At 42.9% G+C, this 18383-nt stretch overlaps 4 protein-coding genes across 4 annotated transcripts in view; 3 read left to right on the forward strand and 1 right to left on the reverse strand.

The window, feature by feature from the left end:
- LOC111075359 (5-hydroxytryptamine receptor 2A) overlaps positions 1-18383 on the reverse strand; it is a 33807-nt gene that overhangs the window by 2127 nt on the left and 13297 nt on the right. Inside the window, exons 5-9 of the mRNA XM_022368573.2 lie at positions 12227-12416; positions 12009-12146; positions 6235-6495; positions 1407-2264; positions 539-660 (exon numbers count right to left, since the gene is read on the reverse strand). Coding sequence (XP_022224265.2) covers positions 562-660; positions 1407-2264; positions 6235-6495; positions 12009-12146; positions 12227-12416 — 1546 coding nt within the window. The 3' untranslated portion in view covers positions 539-561. The remainder of the gene's footprint in view (positions 1-538; positions 661-1406; positions 2265-6234; positions 6496-12008; positions 12147-12226; positions 12417-18383) is intronic.
- On the forward strand, positions 908-1385 carry LOC111075364 (RING-box protein 1-like). The gene has a single exon (XM_022368579.2). The coding sequence runs from the start codon at positions 998-1000 to the stop codon at positions 1319-1321; it is 324 nt and encodes a 107-aa protein (XP_022224271.1). The 5' UTR covers positions 908-997; the 3' UTR covers positions 1322-1385.
- LOC111075361 overlaps positions 3212-18383 on the forward strand; it is an 85050-nt gene continuing 69878 nt past the window's right edge. The window contains exon 1 of the mRNA XM_041592020.1: positions 3212-3286. The gene's annotated coding sequence lies outside the window, so the exon portion shown is untranslated. The remainder of the gene's footprint in view (positions 3287-18383) is intronic.
- LOC111075370 (5-hydroxytryptamine receptor 2B) overlaps positions 3229-18383 on the forward strand; it is a 97169-nt gene continuing 82014 nt past the window's right edge. Inside the window, exon 1 of the mRNA XM_041592019.1 lies at positions 3229-3286. The gene's annotated coding sequence lies outside the window, so the exon portion shown is untranslated. The remainder of the gene's footprint in view (positions 3287-18383) is intronic.

An 18383-nucleotide genomic window follows, 5' to 3' on the forward strand; every position in this document is an offset into this window, starting at 1 on the left:
CTGCATTGACCAAATCCAAATCGTCGCATGCAGATGACAGCGCCGATAAAGGTTTGATAAAACTTTCATTTTAGCCACAGTTGACTGGCCAGCCAGCCCGGCCCGCCCGTTCGTTGCAGAACGGGCTGCCTGCCTGCTGAAACTTTTGCTCCATCCCCAAAGTTTATAAATTGTTTCAAGCCCTCTTCTTTCGCAATCCATGGCAGCAGAATGGTGTTTGTCTGCTTGCCAAATGCGAAAGCGGCTCGTTGTCGCCGTCATGCCAGTAAAAATTGAACGCCAAAAGCGCCAAAGGCGCCCCAACGAGATGAGCAGCAGCCAACATCCATGACCTTCAATTCTAATAAACACTCCACTCAATAGGAGCAATATCAATATCAGTATACGGTGGATTGAAAATAAAAACCGCAGACACAAATTGGAAACACATAAAAGCGAATGCAATTTGTGTGCCTCGGATCAGCTCGTAGGGTCAAACGCAATAATGTAATCGCAGCAGCAGCAATACTCATATAAGTGAAAGAGAAGAGGAACTCACCTTCGCCTCTTCGCATGCACTATCTAAAGCTTCCCACTGCGATAGTGGACTGGCCGGTGTCCGCCGAATAGAATCCGCTTGAAGGCTTGCCGGAACTCCGGGCTGAAGATGGTGTAGATAACCTGAAAGGTGTGTGAATAATCAAGTGAGTATTAATCAAAATTATCAAAATAACTATTTATGTGTAGTGTGTAATAATCAACGCTAACAATTTAAAAATGAAATTAATGTCTGATCAGATTTAAATTTGAACTACATATTTCGTTGATTTTAAAGAACTAGTTCTTTCAGTATTTTTTCTGACGTTTTTAATGAGACGTTATCTTGGCTTCAACTGTCAAAACTAAGCAACTCGGTTTCCGGTAAGTCCATGCCTCTTTTTCATTCGAGACTCTGACAGGAGCACATAGCTGCAAATAACTTAAAAATTTACGAATAAAAATATCAGACGATAATAACATGGAGGGTGATAAGGAGCCGCCATCGGACAGCTCCAACGGCGTCACTAAAGTGCCACATTTTCAAGTGAAGAAGTGGAGAGCCACTGCAATATGGGCATGGGACATTGCCGTCGATCTTTGCGCCATTTGCCGCAACCAAATGAATGACGTTTGCATCGAATGCCAGGCGAGTGAGGATGAGATCAACATCGAGGACTGCACCATTGCTACGGGTGTATGCCAGCATATCTACCACCAACACTGCATCGGGCGCTGGCTACGGGAACGTCATGTGTGCCCCTTGGACAACAAGGAATGGGAATACGTAAAATGCGGACGTTAAGCTCCACCTCCGCCCTTCTTTCTCATCCACGACTTAATTACAATTAAAATATTTTGCAATGACTTAACCTATTTGTACTATTTACCGGATTCAGGGTGGAGTTGAAGTAGCCCAGCCAGAGGAAGAGCGAGGCCACGCTGTCGCTTATCTGGCATGCATCGCACAGCGGCATCGTCAGGGCCATCACGAAGAAGGGCAGCCAGCAGACCACGAATGCGCCCGTGATGATGGCCAATGTTTTGGCCGCCTTCCGTTCGCGCTTCGCCTCCAGCGTCTCCTTGCGCTTGTTCACCTTCTGCATGGGATTGGAAATGCTCGACAGCTGCTGTTGGGCCGCTGCCGGATGGGGTGCCGAGCCAGGGAGCTGCTTGGATCGCGGCTCGGGCGTCACGGGCATGGAGCTGGTAGATGCGCACAGCGGATGTTCCTGGTTGCAGCTTGTCAGCGTACTGGTTTTGGCCGTCATCGGACCGGCAGCATGCGGTGCCACAGGGCCGCCACCCCCTATGGGCGTAGTGGGCGTCTGTGGGGACAGTGCCGATATTGATGTAATCGTTGTGGCATTCGAAGTGCTGGCCCCACCGCCACCGGATTTGTTATTTTTTTGCAGTTGCTGCACTTGTTCCAGCTGCTGTTGCAGTTGAGGATCCTCGAGCACCTCCACGGCAGCCCCCGAGCCATTCGCCTTGCCCTGTTCGCTCTCCTCCCCATCTGCTGTGGATGATGCTGCTGCCGCTGCTGCTGCTGCTGATGCTGTGCCCGTGGCCACCGACGGCGTTGCTGATGTTGCGGTTGTGGCTGCTGCCTCCTGCTCCCCGCTGCCAATCTCTACAGCGCCATTGGTTTCCAGCGACTTTGTTGCCGCCTGGCCCTGCTGCTTGGCCAGGGCCACCAGGTGGGAGACGGTGGCTATCTGGTTGCCCGATGTGCTGGGTGGTGCCGCCTGCAAGGGAATTCAACATTTAAAATATCTCTCACAGATCCGCTTTGGGACGACCAAAGTCTAAATTTCATACGCCAAATTAGCATTTTAAATCAGCGCTGGCCACACGCGCGTACCAATCATTCGGATTGCATTCATAAATTTATTTAGTAGGGCTCTGCGGCCCGCTCCCTCCCAGGCTCGGGTTCGGGCTCGCAGCTGGCTCGTCAATTTTCATGGCACTTTTACCGCCACCAGCTGAGGTTATAAATTTTGTAAATGAATAAAATCAGTGTGTAAATATTTGCTTTCGTTAAGCTTGTTGGCCATTCCGGTCCAACCTCCCACAATCCCCAACTCCAAACGAAGCCTATTTCTGCTTATCAGGCAGCGCCACACAGTAGAGCAGTAGAGTGCCTAGCCCCGTGCCTGCAGAAAGGGCTGACTACTCGAGAGCCAATTTGTCGGATGTTACATATTTGAGGTGGTGCCGGTCGGGGTTCGGGGCTTGCCTATCCTAGGCACTAAAATTCATATAATCACCTGTAATTTGAGCCGGGCATAGGTGCGGGCAAGTCGGAAGTGGCACAACGGCCGGGCTACATTATGTGCAGAAGCGTAAAGTGCTAAAATTAAGTTTATGTGTTATAAATTGTGTCTACGGCCACATCTGGCGCCAAAAACCAGCAATAAAAATTAAGGATGGACATAACGAGCAGCCGATAGTATTGCCACGACACGATCATAATTTATTTAAGTGTGGGAGAATGATCGTAACTTGGCTTCGAAAAGTATGTATTATTTGATCTACTAACTGTGAACCGCAGATTTACTTAGTCCGAAATATTACAGAGTCTGGGATACTAAGAAGTGAAAACATCGTTTTCGTATCGATAGTGCAGTATCGAAACATACTTATAGAATATCGTTATTGAAAGTATATTTCATCAGAACACACAAAATAGTGCCAAAAAGTGATCAATTAAGTATGTAATTATCTCTCCCGTTTAGTACGCTGTCCATCACCAAGTTGCCGAGCAAAGGTAAATACTCTAGTAGATATGTGAGGAAGAATAAGCCCATTTTCAATTAATGGCCTGCTGGAGCCTGGACCAAATGAATTTAACGACTGTGATAGCATAATACATTGCGGAACATATTGTTATAAGCGCGTGTAATGGATGTGCTCTGGTCCCGGGGTACTACAACAGGAAGACATTCAAATTCGACAACAAGTAAAAAATGCACTTGCCAACAATGGTAGGGCTTAGGACTGGACATTAAATTCAATGGCCATTGGCAAATTGTCCATGACAAAAGCGAAATAAGGAGCATATGGGGCTAGTGTGTGTTTGCTGGCCCTGGCCTTTTGTTACTGCCTTTGTAATGCTGTGAAAGGAATGCCAACAAATACTAGCTGCGACCATATTCCATTTCGGTTCGGAAAGTTCTCTTTTTGAATGTTTGTGAGAATGGTTCGGGGCGAAATGATGCAGAAGCAACGGGAAAGTAAAGCCGAGAGCAACGAAAAACCAAAGCAGAAGCCAACAAAGCTACAAAATGTAAAGCTTAATTTACAGAGACTGACAACAATGGCGAACCATGGCGAGTGCAGTCTGAAGACTTTTGCAATTTTTTCACCTCAAAGGAAGGGCAATATTACGGCGACACAGATACATTAATCATGCACTGCGTTTCTGGGAAATGTAGCAGGAAAACTTAACAAATATTTTCTTTCGTTGCATTTGTTTCGATTTATTTCGAATACACTTTTCTTTCATTTTCCCCTTCATTTTTTGTTTTGTTTTGAACCTGTTCATGCACGCATATTGTTCGGACTTTATGCTCATATTTAAGGCACACTCCCGCACAGGCACACAACTATAATAATAAATTTATATATTTGCTTTCGGCCCTGCGTTTGTGTGTGTGTGTTTGCTTATTTATTCGGCTGTCCACTTATTTACAGAGGAGGGTGAGAGAGAGCGATAGGCAGGGGGCAGAAAAAGTGGTCGAGAATGAAAGGTGTGCAGAAGCCATTCCCAAGTAAATATTTAATCTTATGGACAAGATTGTGTGCGTGTCGGTGGGACAAGGTATGGGGACAAAGGGAAAGCAATGCCAAGGCAAATACCAAATACAGTTGGCGTTGTTATTTTGGCCAAGCGAATGGAAACGAAAGCTGTTAGCCATAAGCCATCAACATATTTTCTTCAATTACTCAAGCGTATTGAGTGCCTTGTTAGGTGCCCCAGAATCCAAGGGTTTGGGCATCTAAGGAGCCAAAAGTCTAACGACTTCCAGTTCCAAGGTATGTTCTGCAGTAGGTGATGTGAGGAGTTTGTCACTTTGGTGAAGGCCCCAAAATATCCAAAACTCGGAGCTTCATACAAATTAGTGTACCCCCAAAGAGTGGGACTGTCTTTCCTTTTGTTTAATATACCTTTAACTGACCATGGCTCCTGTTGCTGTTTTGTTTTCATTGGGTTCACTCGTGCTCTTTCTGTCCACCTCTTTTTGTCTCACCCTCCCCTCCCTTCTGTCTGGCTGTGCAGGGAAGAAAGCGTATCCTTGTGACAGCTTATATTTGACTTTGCTATTACTTAACCGGCACGAACCTGGCGATTTGGCTCTGCTCTGCTCCCTGACCTTTGACCACTCGACTTTACTCTGCCACCTCGTCTCTAGCAGAGGCAATGGCAGTGTGGCAGTGTAGCAGCCGGAGCAGCCTGCCTGCCTGCCTGCCTGCCTGACTGCCTGCCTTCTGGCAATGCAAACAAAACGTTCAAGCAATTTATTTTGGCTCTGCTCTTTTATGGTTTTTTCCCGTCTCCGCTTTAATGTGTGTTATTATTGAATGTGTGGCCCCCTTTGGATTATTTTTTAGCCATAAAATCGCTGCCCCAAAATTGAAGTACATAAAATGCGGCTAAATACAAATTTGGCATCAGGAAATCCCCACCCAGAACCCCCCCAGAACCCTGCCCCAACCATCCAACCAATAAACAGAAAGCTTTGCCTGCATTTTATCGCTGACATTTCTGTCGAGTGGCGGGTAATTTGCTTGGATTTGCGATTCAAGTGGACGGGACTGTGCCCCTGGTCTGTATATCTTATCCGTGCACTTAAGACTATGCCCACCCATTAAATTACAATCAACATTTCGGTTACATTAGCCAGATACCCTTAATTTTTAAATGAATTTGACGTATACTTTTTTTTTTTAGTTATAATGGAAATTATTATAAGACAGATTGAGGGATGTGATTGGATGAATAGAAGCCGAATTCCAACGTCAGTGGAGTCCACTTGTATATTGTACGGTAGAATATTACTAAGAAGAACGGGAAATATACCAATATTGACATTTCCATTCACTGGTGCAAGAAATACACCTCCTGAAGCGGATGAGTTTGTATAATGCCTACCACATCCCCGAGATCATTATCAGGAAATGTTGCTCACGGAATTCTCAAGTGCATATTGCTGGGATGTGAGATAGGTTAATGAGACATTAGTAGAAGCAAAAAACCCCAAGGGTTCCCCAGGCAAATATAAAGAAAAACTTCCCGAAAAGGTAGCCAAGAGGAAAACTCATTTGAATCCCCCGAAGGTTGGCGAAAGAGAGGGCATATGATAGTTGGATAATAAAGAGAGAAATGAGCTCGAGATGGAGATGAAGTGAGAGTGAGATTGGGATTGGGAGTCGCCTCCCGTCACATCACCCATCCATCCATCCATCCATCCCATCCGTCCGCTTGGTGTTGGTGGGTTTATTTTTGGTCAGCTTATATCTGTGTGTCTGCGTTTGCATCTGTGCGTGTGCGTGTTCGTGAGCGTATGCCTCGGTTTGTTTGTGTGCGTGCGTGCACTCTGGGAAACAGGAAGCAAAGCCTCAGCTCAGATCGTTGGGCACATGTCAGGCGTTATGAAATTTGCTTTAAACCCAAAAATGTGTCTGTACGTATTCTGCTGCTCATCTCGTACATACCTCGACGCCAGCACGACTCTTGCTATCCACATTCGAGCTACTGAACTCGGTGTCCTCCACAGTGTTGACCGTATTTGTTGAGTTGCCTTCGACCAGGCACAGGGCCGTGCCAGTGGATCCACCGCCGCCGCCTCCTGCTGCTGCCGCCTCTCCTCCAGTTCCTCCGGCTTGGTTTCCGCCCTTGGTCTTGGCTGTTGAGAATCTTCCAAGGCGTACACGCAGTCGATTAAGTTTTGTATCTGTTGCCGCACCTCCATCCGGCTGTAAGAGAGGCAAGATAAAGATAGAATGAGTTGGAGAGTGAAGATGAGGGAAGAGAAGCTGAGAACTTGTTTCTATAGTTTCAATCTGCATTGATTTTTGCACTCTACTGTGGCTGTGCTGCCTTTGACCTGTACATGACTTCAAATTAAATTCATACTTCTTCGCACAGCATTATTAGGGGCGAGCGAAATTTGCATTTTCTTTTCTGCTTTCTGGGCCTCACGCTTCAATAAACCGCAATTTGTACGCATATCAAACGCCACAGTCTGAGCCTTAAGATCCCATCCGATCCGGTGCCCCTTTTTCGCCCCACCGCGCTGCCAATGCTGCCATATGCATATGTAAGTCGGTTCGGTCCCGTAAATAAATTGTGTGTATTTGTTACGGTCACCCAGAAGCATCCTCTACCACACCCAGGCGGCCACGCCCTGTCCGAAATAAATTTCACGTTTGACTGCTCCCAGCGCTTGACCTCTTTGATTTTTCTTTTTGCCAACAGCCGCGTATCCCTTATTTATTTTTGTCAGGGTATTTAGAATGAACTGCGACTCAGAACTCAAGGAAGGGAGCTAGCAGGAAGCTTTGGGACTGTATGAAGTGTATGAATACTGAAGGATACGTAGCTCACATAATTAGAGTTCGCTCTTTAATCATAATCTGTCTACGAATTTAGACAGTACAATAAAGCTTCTGCTTCTTCTTATCTGGTAAAGATACTTCCACTGCTTCTTTGTTGCCTTCAATCCCACCAAATTAAAGTAATTGAGTAGTCGAACCTTTTGCCTCGGCATGGACAACAGCATCGTCATCTTTGTCTTCGTCGTCGTCGTGGCTGTTGACCCTTTCGAAAGTCGATATTGCTTTAAATAAATAAAATTATGCTGATTTTGCTTTCGTGTGCGGAAGTTTGAGAAGCAGCCCCAAAAAGGGTTCGAGTGTGTGACGCTCCATCCGAGAAATGGTGTGAATATTTGCGCAAATAGTATTAAATGGATTTACAGCTCCTCTATTCATGTGACCTTTATTTTGTGGGTGAAATTGCTTCTCGGCCAAGGGCACAAACTTTTCCTCAAGTGTTTTGTGGGTTGCGGAGGCCGACAAGCCAGGGATGGTCTATGGGCGGTCAGATAGCTTATTAAATATTAAAGATTTTAAGCTTAATTAGGCGCACGGAAAGAGAAGACAAGACAGCCCTTCGGGCTGGCCCCGAAGTCTATCTCAAATAAATAAATAACAGGGAAGCGTCAGGCGAGATTCTTTCACCAAATAGAGGGTTCATCATTCGAGTTAAATATTTTGTTAGATCCAAGATCAAGACATCTGTCATTGATTCTTTTATTTGGTTAACATTATTGTTTTTCCATGAAATGAGCGTAGGAAAATCCTGTAGAGAGCATGTTTCTCCAACCTCTCTTGCACTCTCTCAAGGGAAATGCTGTCACTGGAAGATAGCAAAACTTAAGTACTCAGGCACTTGCGTGTTACTTAAATACCAAAGTAAATAAGAGATACACGCATACATGGGGGAGACGTGCGTGTATTGGGAGATAAGAGCGATAAGCGCTCTCCACATTTGTGTAGCATACTTTTGAGCAGGCGGGCAATAACGATAACGATAAGGATAACCTCACAAGCCCCAATGATGGGTATTTTATGTAGATGTGCTTTCTATTCCATTCGATTCTTTCACGGCTTCCTGGCTGCCTTTCTGCCTTCTTTAATTCCGTTTGTTTGTATTTAAGCGTTTTCCTAAACGATACACTTCTGTCTTCCTGTCCCTCTTTGTCTTTCCGTCTGTGTCCTTAGCCATTTTTGGCACTTTGGCTAATTTATGTAAATTGTTTTCTTATTTAATTGTTTTTCTTGCCGGGACATGTGTTCAGCTTTCTAAATATATACATACATACATACATACATGTGTACATACGTATACGTATAAAAATATTCCACATGTGAGTGTGCCGCCTGTATTCAATAATGTGCCTTTCATGCGATTTATGTCGGCCCTGTCTGTGACAAGAATGCCCTGGTATTAACTACACTGGCCAGCAAAATTTATGACTTGAGCAGGACCAAGGACCAGCAGGACAGCCAGCAGGAAAGCCAGCAAGGAAATTAAAATAAATCTCCAATAAATAAAATGAAATCAAATGCAAGAAAGGCGTCAAGCCAAAATGTATGTGTTGGAAATAGTACCAACACACATTTCTTTGACTCTAAACAAATTTAAATAGAAATTCTTTCACACATTTAATTTTAATGAATTGTGCTCTTTAACTTTGTATAACTAATTATGAATTTAAAATGCTTTCTTTCTTTCTTTTCAAATGGTTTTCTTTTCAATTTGCGCAAAGAAATTTTCTTCATATAATTTCTTTTTTTTGAATTTCCATCATAGAAAGAAAGTTTCTATTATTTCATATTTTATATATTTATAAACGCTTATAAAGTGTTTTATTTAAGAAAGTTTTCTCCGATTTCCCCTTCTTTCCATTCTTGGAAAATGTCCAACGTTTTTGTTGAGCAGTTTTCTCCGTTGTTTTATATGAATATTTTTGCTCTCTGGCGATATGGCGATATGGTGTCGCAGATGGCGCGTTGGCCAAATATGCTTTTCACTCATGTGTCTGCCGGGTCCTTGACTGCCTTTGTCACATGTTTGTTTGGCTATGAAAATAATGTCAATATCTGGAGCAATCAGTTCGAGATGTTGTTGCAAATGTAATTGTGATGGTGGCGACGATGATGGTCAAGTTAGTGGGCGAGAGTGTGTGTGTCTCGGACATGCTTTGGGAACCTGTATATCTACATATGTATAGGGATTGTCCCTGGGCATTTGGGCTGGCTTCTGTTGTGAATTGCCTCTGTAAATTATAAATAACATTTACTGCTTCGATGCTCGCTCTCACATAGTGCCAATAGGCGAATTACAGATAATACATGTTTGATCGAATTTCCCTTAATTGCCATTTGCTCCCCTGCTGCCCCCTGCCACAAGTTAATTGATGAATCACTAAGTGTGTCAGAGTGTGTGTGTTTTGTTGATCCTGATCAGACAGCTCAGAAAACTGCATTTCAATTAAAATTACAAACCTATTACTGAGAGAGAGCGAGAAAGAGTAAGAGATAATGGAGAGAGAGAGAGAGAGAGGGAGAGAGAGTGAGAGAATGACATTGGTGCTGAATTATTCAGGATTGGCTACTTTTGATAGTTTTGGGAATTCGATTATGTCACAACTGCAGTTTAAATCATTTGCACCATCGAATTATTTAGTAATTTGCCCAATAAACAGACCGAAAGCAAATGTAATTAACTCAACATCCATGTCCTGTCTCACCGAAATTGTTATATAGTTAGGCATTGCACCACAGAAGCTGAAAAGCCCGACGGGTGGGTATTTGACTCGAATGGATATTTCTTTTGTGTGTGATGCTGCTGATGTCCCGCCATGTAAGGGACCCTCGTCAAGTAGCAGGAAAGCAATTTTCAATTTGAAAGCATTTAGTTAGCAGAGAACGAAGTAAAAGTAACCCAATGAATAACAAGAGAGTTTAACAGGAGTGTACTATGAAGAGCAGGAGGGTCGAACCACAGATGCTCTTCCTATTGAATCTCGGTTGTGTTTATTCCGTTCACCGCAAGAACTTTGTGGCAATATCTTTCAAAATTAATCACATAGTCAACTCACTCTAAGTAAAATCCGCCTACTCTCTGTTCGGACTTTGTGCGTGTGTGTGTGTGTGTGTGTGTGTGTGTGTTGGGTAAATATATTTTAAAATCAGCAAGCATGCTAGGGCGTGGGAATAGGAGGATAGAAGGGACTAGAGTGAGTGGCACTAAATGGATGCGTATGGGCGTATGGGAGGTTGGACGATTGGACGGGTAAGTGTGTTGACATGTAACTAAGGCACGCATGTGGAGCTAAAACGTAGCAGGACTAGGGGCAGCACACGGGGCAAGACACGCGGCAGGACATGCGGCTGGACATGTGTACGTTTGGCAAATAGTGGACAACTTGTCTTGTTTGCGCATTGAATTTGTGATTCCAATGACTTTTTGCCAGCCCCTCTCACACTATCTCTCTCCCCCACTCACTATCTCCTGCATAGCTTTTGGCCACACAAACAGATACAATACGGTATACATATATACATATACGGTATACGTGCATGTGCACGTGTATAGGTAAGTGCTGGCAAACATTTCTACGTCAAATGGTCATTTTCAATTTAGTAAGCACTAAGCTTAAGCTAAGTAGCAGCCTCCCCACAAGAAAATGTCTAAAAATCCTTGGGAAAAAAAGAAGAGCAGATAGAAAGAAGCCTAAGATAATAGAAACCAATTGCCAGATACCCTAACCTGAATCTTAATTTTCTTTCGGCTTAAGTTGAGGAGATTTTTCCCTACACCAAAAATGACTTTTCCTCCCCACAAATAACTTGAAAACTGTTGAAATTTTCGTGTGCTGGACAAAAACAAAATTGCAATTTATCTAGAGTTTTTGTTCGGTGTGTGTGTGTGTGTGTGTTTGTGTTCGAGCATTAGTTTGACCAGCTGCCGCATTAAGCCAGAAACTTCTGGCCAAAAAAACACTCACGCACACACACACACATTCATGTCAAGACAATCTGTCAGTTTCCTTGGCTGCCACTTATCGCTCAACTTTCTCCCCTTTTTGGGCAAACTCTCAAGATGACTTTAATGTACACGTGGCGCATACTTAACTTAATACCATTTCTCCTTTCTTTTTTCTATGTGTATACATATGTATGTATGCATGTATGTTCGAATATATGCGCATATATTCGTTTTCCAAGGTCCCTTTGCAATGCATCTTTAATCACTTGGGATGATGTTGCCTAATTACTACCCCCATTCCTAGTCCAATTCCCATTCGAATTCCCATTGGCCCCCTAATCCAAGAGAGTATGTTATGCATATTTAACCGGAAAAGCGTCGTTGGCACTGGCCACCTCTCCCTCAAGTCATGTGCAATGAAGGGATTGTGGCTATGCATAGCTATGGCTGTGGCAGCTTCTGCTTCTCGTTCTCCTGCTGCTGTTGCTTTTGCTGCTGCTGCGCCATGTTGCCTGCGGTTTGGCCTTTGACTGACCCTTATCTCTGGGTCGATTCTGTGGCTGTGGCCGCAAAGCGGTTAACATCGTTGAAGTGCATAATTGCAATGGCCAGGCTGTGGTCAGCGTCCCAAGATGAGCGAACTCGTGCCTATTGGGGGTTGCCATAGCCCTTCAGCAGACATTGCCTTGCATCGAATAAGAATATTTTAGGCATACAGGGTGTGTCCATGGATGGTTTGGATATAGCAACTAGTTTGCTATTAAATTATAGCAATTTTGTATTATTTTTCACGTCTGCTTAAGCTTTTAGACTGAAATTTGAGCTACAGTTAATCCTTAAAATTGTGGAAAAGAAAATAAATATATAGAACCCTGTATGAGCCATTGAAGTAATTTCGATGAGAGATGCTATTATCCAAATTGAGCTTTACCTGATTATTATTGACAGCCGTAGCGACAGGCCGCGGTCGCCGACGATGAATGCGTTTGCGGGCCGTTTGATAGATTTTCCAATAGAGCGCCAGGATAACCAGCAGCGGCACATAGAACGTGCAACAGGTGGCAAAGACCTGCGCAATGGATGGCGAAAATAAATCATAGCCAAATAGTAGTGCGATGGCGGGCGTGGTCGGTTGCTTTATTTCCTTACCTGATAGGACACATCCTGCGAGACCATGCACTTCTGCTGCTCGATGCGCTGCAGATAGTCCGGATCTTTCCAGCCGAATTGCGGCGCCAGCGAGACAATCACCGACGCCGTCCACACACAGAATATCATCATGAAGACCCGGTTGCTGGTCCTCGAATGGATGTAGTCAATGTTGGTCACCGCCCAATAGCTAAAAGGAAAAAAAAAAAGAACCAGTAAGCGAAGAATCAAATAAATGTTACCAGAAACATGCCCCAGCAATTTATTTACAATTGCAGCACTTTAACATGGGCGCCTAGTTACTCTATATATTGATATTTGGTATATGTACATTTTTATTCGTATATAAATGTAAATGAAATTCTGCAGAAATCTAGGCGCTGCCACGCAAACACTCACACACAAAAACACGCCCGAATACACTCTCGCACGCACACACATTCTCAGAGAGGCAGAGCCGCATATGGCATAGCGACAGAGTAAAGAAACGTGTTCGATATTCAGTTACCGTCTCTCACTTTTTCATAGCATTTTATTACTAATTCCCTTTTTCTGTGTTGTTGTTCCTTCTTGTTGTATTTGTATTTGTTTTTTGCTGTTGCCAAAACATGTTTTATGTATGTATGCCTTGTCTGTGTATCCGTCTGTGAGTGGTTGAGTGTGAGAGAGCGTTTGAGGCATTTTTCAAATTTCCATTTTTTGTACATCACAAATGGAAGGTAAGTTGGCATTTGGAAGGAGTTTGTTGGGAGTATTAAAAGGACGGTTTAAGAGTTAGAGAAACCCAAAATTGTATGGGCATAGTTGGCTGAAACTAAGACAAGAGACATTGCAAAACCTTGTAGATTAACTTTGTTGAGCTTAAGTTGACACAAGATTGGTAAGGGATGGATTTGGGTTGGGCTTATTTAGTTTTTCTTACGTTAAATTGTTTCTTTAAAGTTTAGTTTTGTTGAGTAAGGGCATTGTGTATTCGGTTCTTCGTTTTCTTCTAGTTATTCCTGTCTCTCTGAGCTAGTTTTCCACTTGGTTTTGGGTTCAACAACATGGCTAAACGAGTTTTTAAAACGTTACGTGGCATGAAGCACGCATACACACAGACGCAAACAAACCAAAAGCACTCACAATCACACTCACACAGACAACTATTCTCGTTTTGGGTGCGAGTGTGTGTGGGTAACTATTCCACTCAATGGCGATGCCGAAGGATGTGTAATGTGTGCGGCTGCTGATGATGTTGCCATTAAATTACTAATAGCTACAGAAATAGTGAAAGATGTGGAGAAAGATAAGGGAGAGAGAGAGAGAGAGGGAGAGAGAGAGAGATGGGAGAGAATTCAGAGGTTACAGGCTGCGCCTAAATCTCATCTTCCTCGCCTTGGGCATCAATTCATCTTTTCTGCGGCTTTTCGAAATTAACGCAAGGAAAACGCAAATTTGAAAATATCACACATTCTGACAAGACCTGCTTCGCATTTTGCTCATTTTCTTTTGGTCGCAGAGCACTTCAAGTGGCAGAAGGGGCTGGCCCCTGGCCCCACTCATGGCTGGAGTCATGAGTGGAGTCATGGCGCATGTTTATGTTGTAATTAAATTCAATTTGCATAAACAAATATTATTGTGCTTTGGCAAGATGGCAAGCGATATGTGTTGCCCCCACTTTAAGCCAGAATTCAACAATTAATTGAGTTTGCAAAGCACTCGAGATGGACAGTATTCGTAGATGGGATCTGCATACATACTTATGTATATGCCATGTGAATAAACGAGAATGCGATGAGTTAATCATGTGAATAGCTATGAATGGCCACTCGGGCATAACTTAATTTATCTACACTTGAAATGACAGCTTTATAAATATCAATCCTCAAACATTTATAGTACGTACACATAAGTATAAGTATACTAATGAAATGTCAAATACTGCACAAAGTTAAGTCGTTGTTCTATGAGATTCGAGAGTCACTTAAAGTTGCACTTCCTTTCAGTCTCTGTCTGACTCATCAACCCGCATTAAGAACACACACATACTCGTACATACTCGAACATATGCCATTTATGCCATACAAATAATAAATAATAATGAATGATGATGCTGGTCGATGACTTATGTCTGGCCTGTGCCAGACTCTGACTCTGCTGATGATTATGATTCAGAGACTCTGAGGATGTGGGCTTCTGGATCTGACTCTCTGGATGTTGTGCTACCGAATCTGACTCTCAGGATCTCTACCAGCGCCAGCGCCAGTGCCCTCTGTCTGGGAAAACTTCAGTGTCCAAGTCCCTGCCATTCTGATATTCATTAGCATAATATAATCGACTTCGAGTTGCCAATTTTGATTGACTGCTTAAAATTAATGGAATTTTGTGATTTCGCTGTCACTGCGCGCTCTACGTACTACATACAATATATTTTTTTATATTTTCCGCACTTTTTGTTGGGCTGTAGAGTAGGAGAGCAGAGCCTTTCATAGGAATCGCTGTGCCATGCATACGCAATGAAAAATCCATGCAAATTAATAGCAAAACCTAATAAAGCGTCTGTCATGCTTTTGTCAAAGTATTGCCGAGCCGCAATTTATATAACTCATACGAAAAAAGCATAATAATTTTTTATGGGCGGTATATGCCCGCCTTCTTAGTCACTCCCACTCTTGGATGCGATGCTGTGAAAATTCAATTGAATTGAAGTCAATCAATTTATCCCAGAGACGTTTCGTCGCCAAGTTAAGTTGAGTGATGAATTATAACAATTTATTTGTGAGCCAAACAATTTAAATGCGATTTCTTCCATTATGCTGCTCTACCGAAGAGGGTACACCCCCCGACTTTAGTCTGTCCCCTCTATCCGCTCGCTGTTGGAGTGTGTGATAAATGTGCGGCACTCGAGTGTAACACTTTTTAATGCATTTAAAAATTGCGCCTAGCACACAAAAAGCTCATTACTCTTACAGCAGCCTGCCTCTTACAGGAGGGGCGTGACGCCCAGAGTGTAGCATGTGTGTTACATAAGAACTTTTTCAACATAATTTCGCCTTGCTCATATCAATTTATTAATTTTTTCTTTGTCTAACTTGTCTTTCGGTTGTGAATCCTGAAAATTTTTCAGAGAGAGAGAGAGAGAGAGAGAGGAATGGTCTGCACATAAAATCATGAGTTATTATCCCATAAGGGGTTTTAATTTTAATTTTGGCTCATCTTCTTATTGGGTAATCCGCTCGTAATTGACTGTCAAAATAAATCTGCGGAACGTTCCTGTTTAAGAGGATTACAACCAGAGCTGGAGCTCCATTGAGCCCTCATTTTTTCAACGATTTCCCATCAGTGTGAATATCAACTTTTTAAAACCATCAACTCGATGCATTCGAACCCCCCGAGAGCGCTTCAAGGAAATTGCCGGAAAGCCACAAACGCATTAAAAAAAATCCATTTAGAACAAAAGCCACGTACACGACGGGATCCCTTTTAAGCTGTTCATAATTAATTGAATTGTTATATACAAGTATACATATATGGTCTGTATGTATGTAAGTTTATACCTATTCAAATATGCATTGTCAAGTGGCGAGAGTCAATATTTATCTAGGCATCGCATCGGTGGGTCCCTTGCAATTCCCATTTCAATGCATATTTGATGTCGGTCGTCCGATGTTTGCTTTTATGGTTTATGTTTTTTGTGCCGTCGCCCCCCCCCGACCACCAAGAGCTAATCGATTGCATTACATTCGAAAGCAGCTCAGCGTGAGGCAAAAAAAAATAAATAAAAAAAAAGAAACGAAGGCATACTCGTAAAGAAGAGCTTTCACCTGCGGCTGACCCTTTTTTCGATATGTTTTTGTTTCGCGAACAACAGGGAAAATGCAGCAACCATCACTCGTACAGCGGATGGGGCTTATGGCTTGGGTCTGAGAGGTGTGTGGGCATGCTACACATATGTGTACGGCCATACAATAGTTTTGTTTGTACTACGTCTTACAGCATCTGTGGCATGGTTAAATTTTTGCAAAATTATTCGCTCTCTTTCCCAGAACCTCCGTTGTTCCTAGCGAACAATTCCAAAGACAAAACAATGGGTGAAAATAATGTTTCGTCTACCAAAAATTGTGTTGCCACGATTGTTGTTCTGTAAGTGGTTTTCCAAGCTGCAACACAGCTCTGTGTTCTGGGGATGCGGAAGAAACTTAGCTGCCAAAATATGTCTGTATAGAAAGGAAAATATGTACATATCTTTCCATATTAAAAGACATTGATAAAATATATAACAGGTCCTAAGTATTATTAAATGTTTAATATGTTTCTGGCATTTTTTATTTCTAGTAAGTAAATCGGAAGCTTCTGATTGTTCTTCATTCCTTTGTTCCTGTTTTTATGTTTTAATAATTTATATTAAGCATTGTTAATTTCGTTCATGTGGAAACTGTGATTAAATACATTTGCATAATGTTGCAGTTCAACTTGGAATCCATTACCGTGACAACTGGTTCAATGTGTCGTATGATTGTTATTTAATTGGGTTCGGCTTATTTGCTGCCATCACTCCTTTTCCTCTCCTCTCCAAAACTCTGTAAACTCTTAATGTCAAGGGCTCGCAGTAAATGCTGTTGAAATCAATTATCATATTTAATGCGCTTTATTGGGATCGTTGAGTGTATCAAGAGTGGCTCTGTCTCTCCCTGGAATCCCCTAATGTATCATCTCCTTTTCTGTTGCTGCTATGATTACTGCTGCGGCAAATCGCATATTTGTTGTTCACTTGTATCGTACTTGCGTCTAGTCGCTAGTTGGTTCTGCTGACAAGCGGCGCTAGCTGCCACTCGTATTTGTTTCCCATGGGCTACTTGGCTTCGCTTGAATGACAGCGAAATTAAATTTAAAACGTGCTTACGTTGCCCACCAAACATGGCAGACCAACAGCAAAACAGAGGGAGGTTGAGATCTCTGCTTGTAGTGCTCTTAGTTGGTCAACAAAATTTAATATCGCAGGACAAAGTTCCTGGCATAGCAGAGACAGAAATAATTATTGAAATATTGTGTCGCCCGTCCTTTTCTCAGTTTATTTCTCTTAGAAGAGGGCTGAGTAGAAGGATCAAGTTTTGGTTTATTCTTTTAATAAAACGTAAGAGATATAATATCCATAAAATATGGGGCTGGGCTTTGATAAAAGTTTCCTAGTTGCCGCACAGCTGGCGCAGGATGCGTCTTTCCTTGATTACAGGACCCCTTGCCCCATAAAAACGAGAGAGAGAGAGAGAGATGCGTGCGTGGCCTATGCGTGCCCTGAGGAGGAGGCCCGCAATTGTAATTTACGACAGGGAGAACAGGAAGACACACAGACGGGACAGACGGTGAGAAGGAGGCCTATGAAAAACTTATGTAAATTACAAGTAGAAAACAAAAGACGAACTGAGTCTGCTGCCTGCCACTGTCAACCTGCTCCTGTTATTTCTGCGATGCATCCGACTGTGCTGATTACTGTCTGGGTGCCCTGCTGCGTTTCCTGCCAGCAGTCCTATGCGTGTCTGCATCTCTGCCATTCGTTTTCATTTTTCTGGGCAGTGCATTGATTGCATGCGCCCGTCATCACCCTGTGTGCCCTGGTGCAAGAAGCTCTTTGCTAGAGCTTCCATCTTTCACAATGGAAGTGTTGTACGTTGTACGTACTGCACTTGATGTGGAAATGGTTTTTGGGAAAGGGTTTTCGTTGAACATCGGAACAAATATCAATTCCCATGAATTTTGAGATCTTTAGTGGTTCGTCTCTAAGAGAAAAAGACTTCAATGGAGAGTGGATGATAAATAGGAAGAAGAAGTACTGCCTCTGCTCTATATTACCATTACCATATATTTTATACTTTTAACATAAAACTATTCATTTGTAAGTGGAACAAAGATCAACGAAATTCAAAGCAACCTATCAGGAATTTTATCAACGAACTTATAAGAATGCGAATAAGTGAAAATGATATTTGCTAATTGGTTCAAATATATGTGTATTGCTCTTCTAAGAGTTCGAGGGAAGAGGAAGTTTATAGGTTTTTGCCATCGTCGATTAAAATGCGCCAATTTGTGGTCCTTACTTAATTTACGAATTTGCATAATTACGTGGGTCATTGGATCGCGAGAAGGGCAGTGGGGAATGTCACGGAAGCGACACTTA

Source organism: Drosophila obscura, unplaced genomic scaffold, assembly GCF_018151105.1.
Source record: "Drosophila obscura isolate BZ-5 IFL unplaced genomic scaffold, ASM1815110v1 contig_17, whole genome shotgun sequence".
NCBI lineage: Eukaryota > Metazoa > Arthropoda > Insecta > Diptera > Drosophilidae > Drosophila > Drosophila obscura.

Excerpts from the sequence above, each read along its gene's own strand:
- LOC111075364 (XM_022368579.2), top strand. The coding sequence starts at position 998 with ATGGAGGGTGATAAGGAGCCGCCATCGGACAGCTCCAACGGCGTCACT.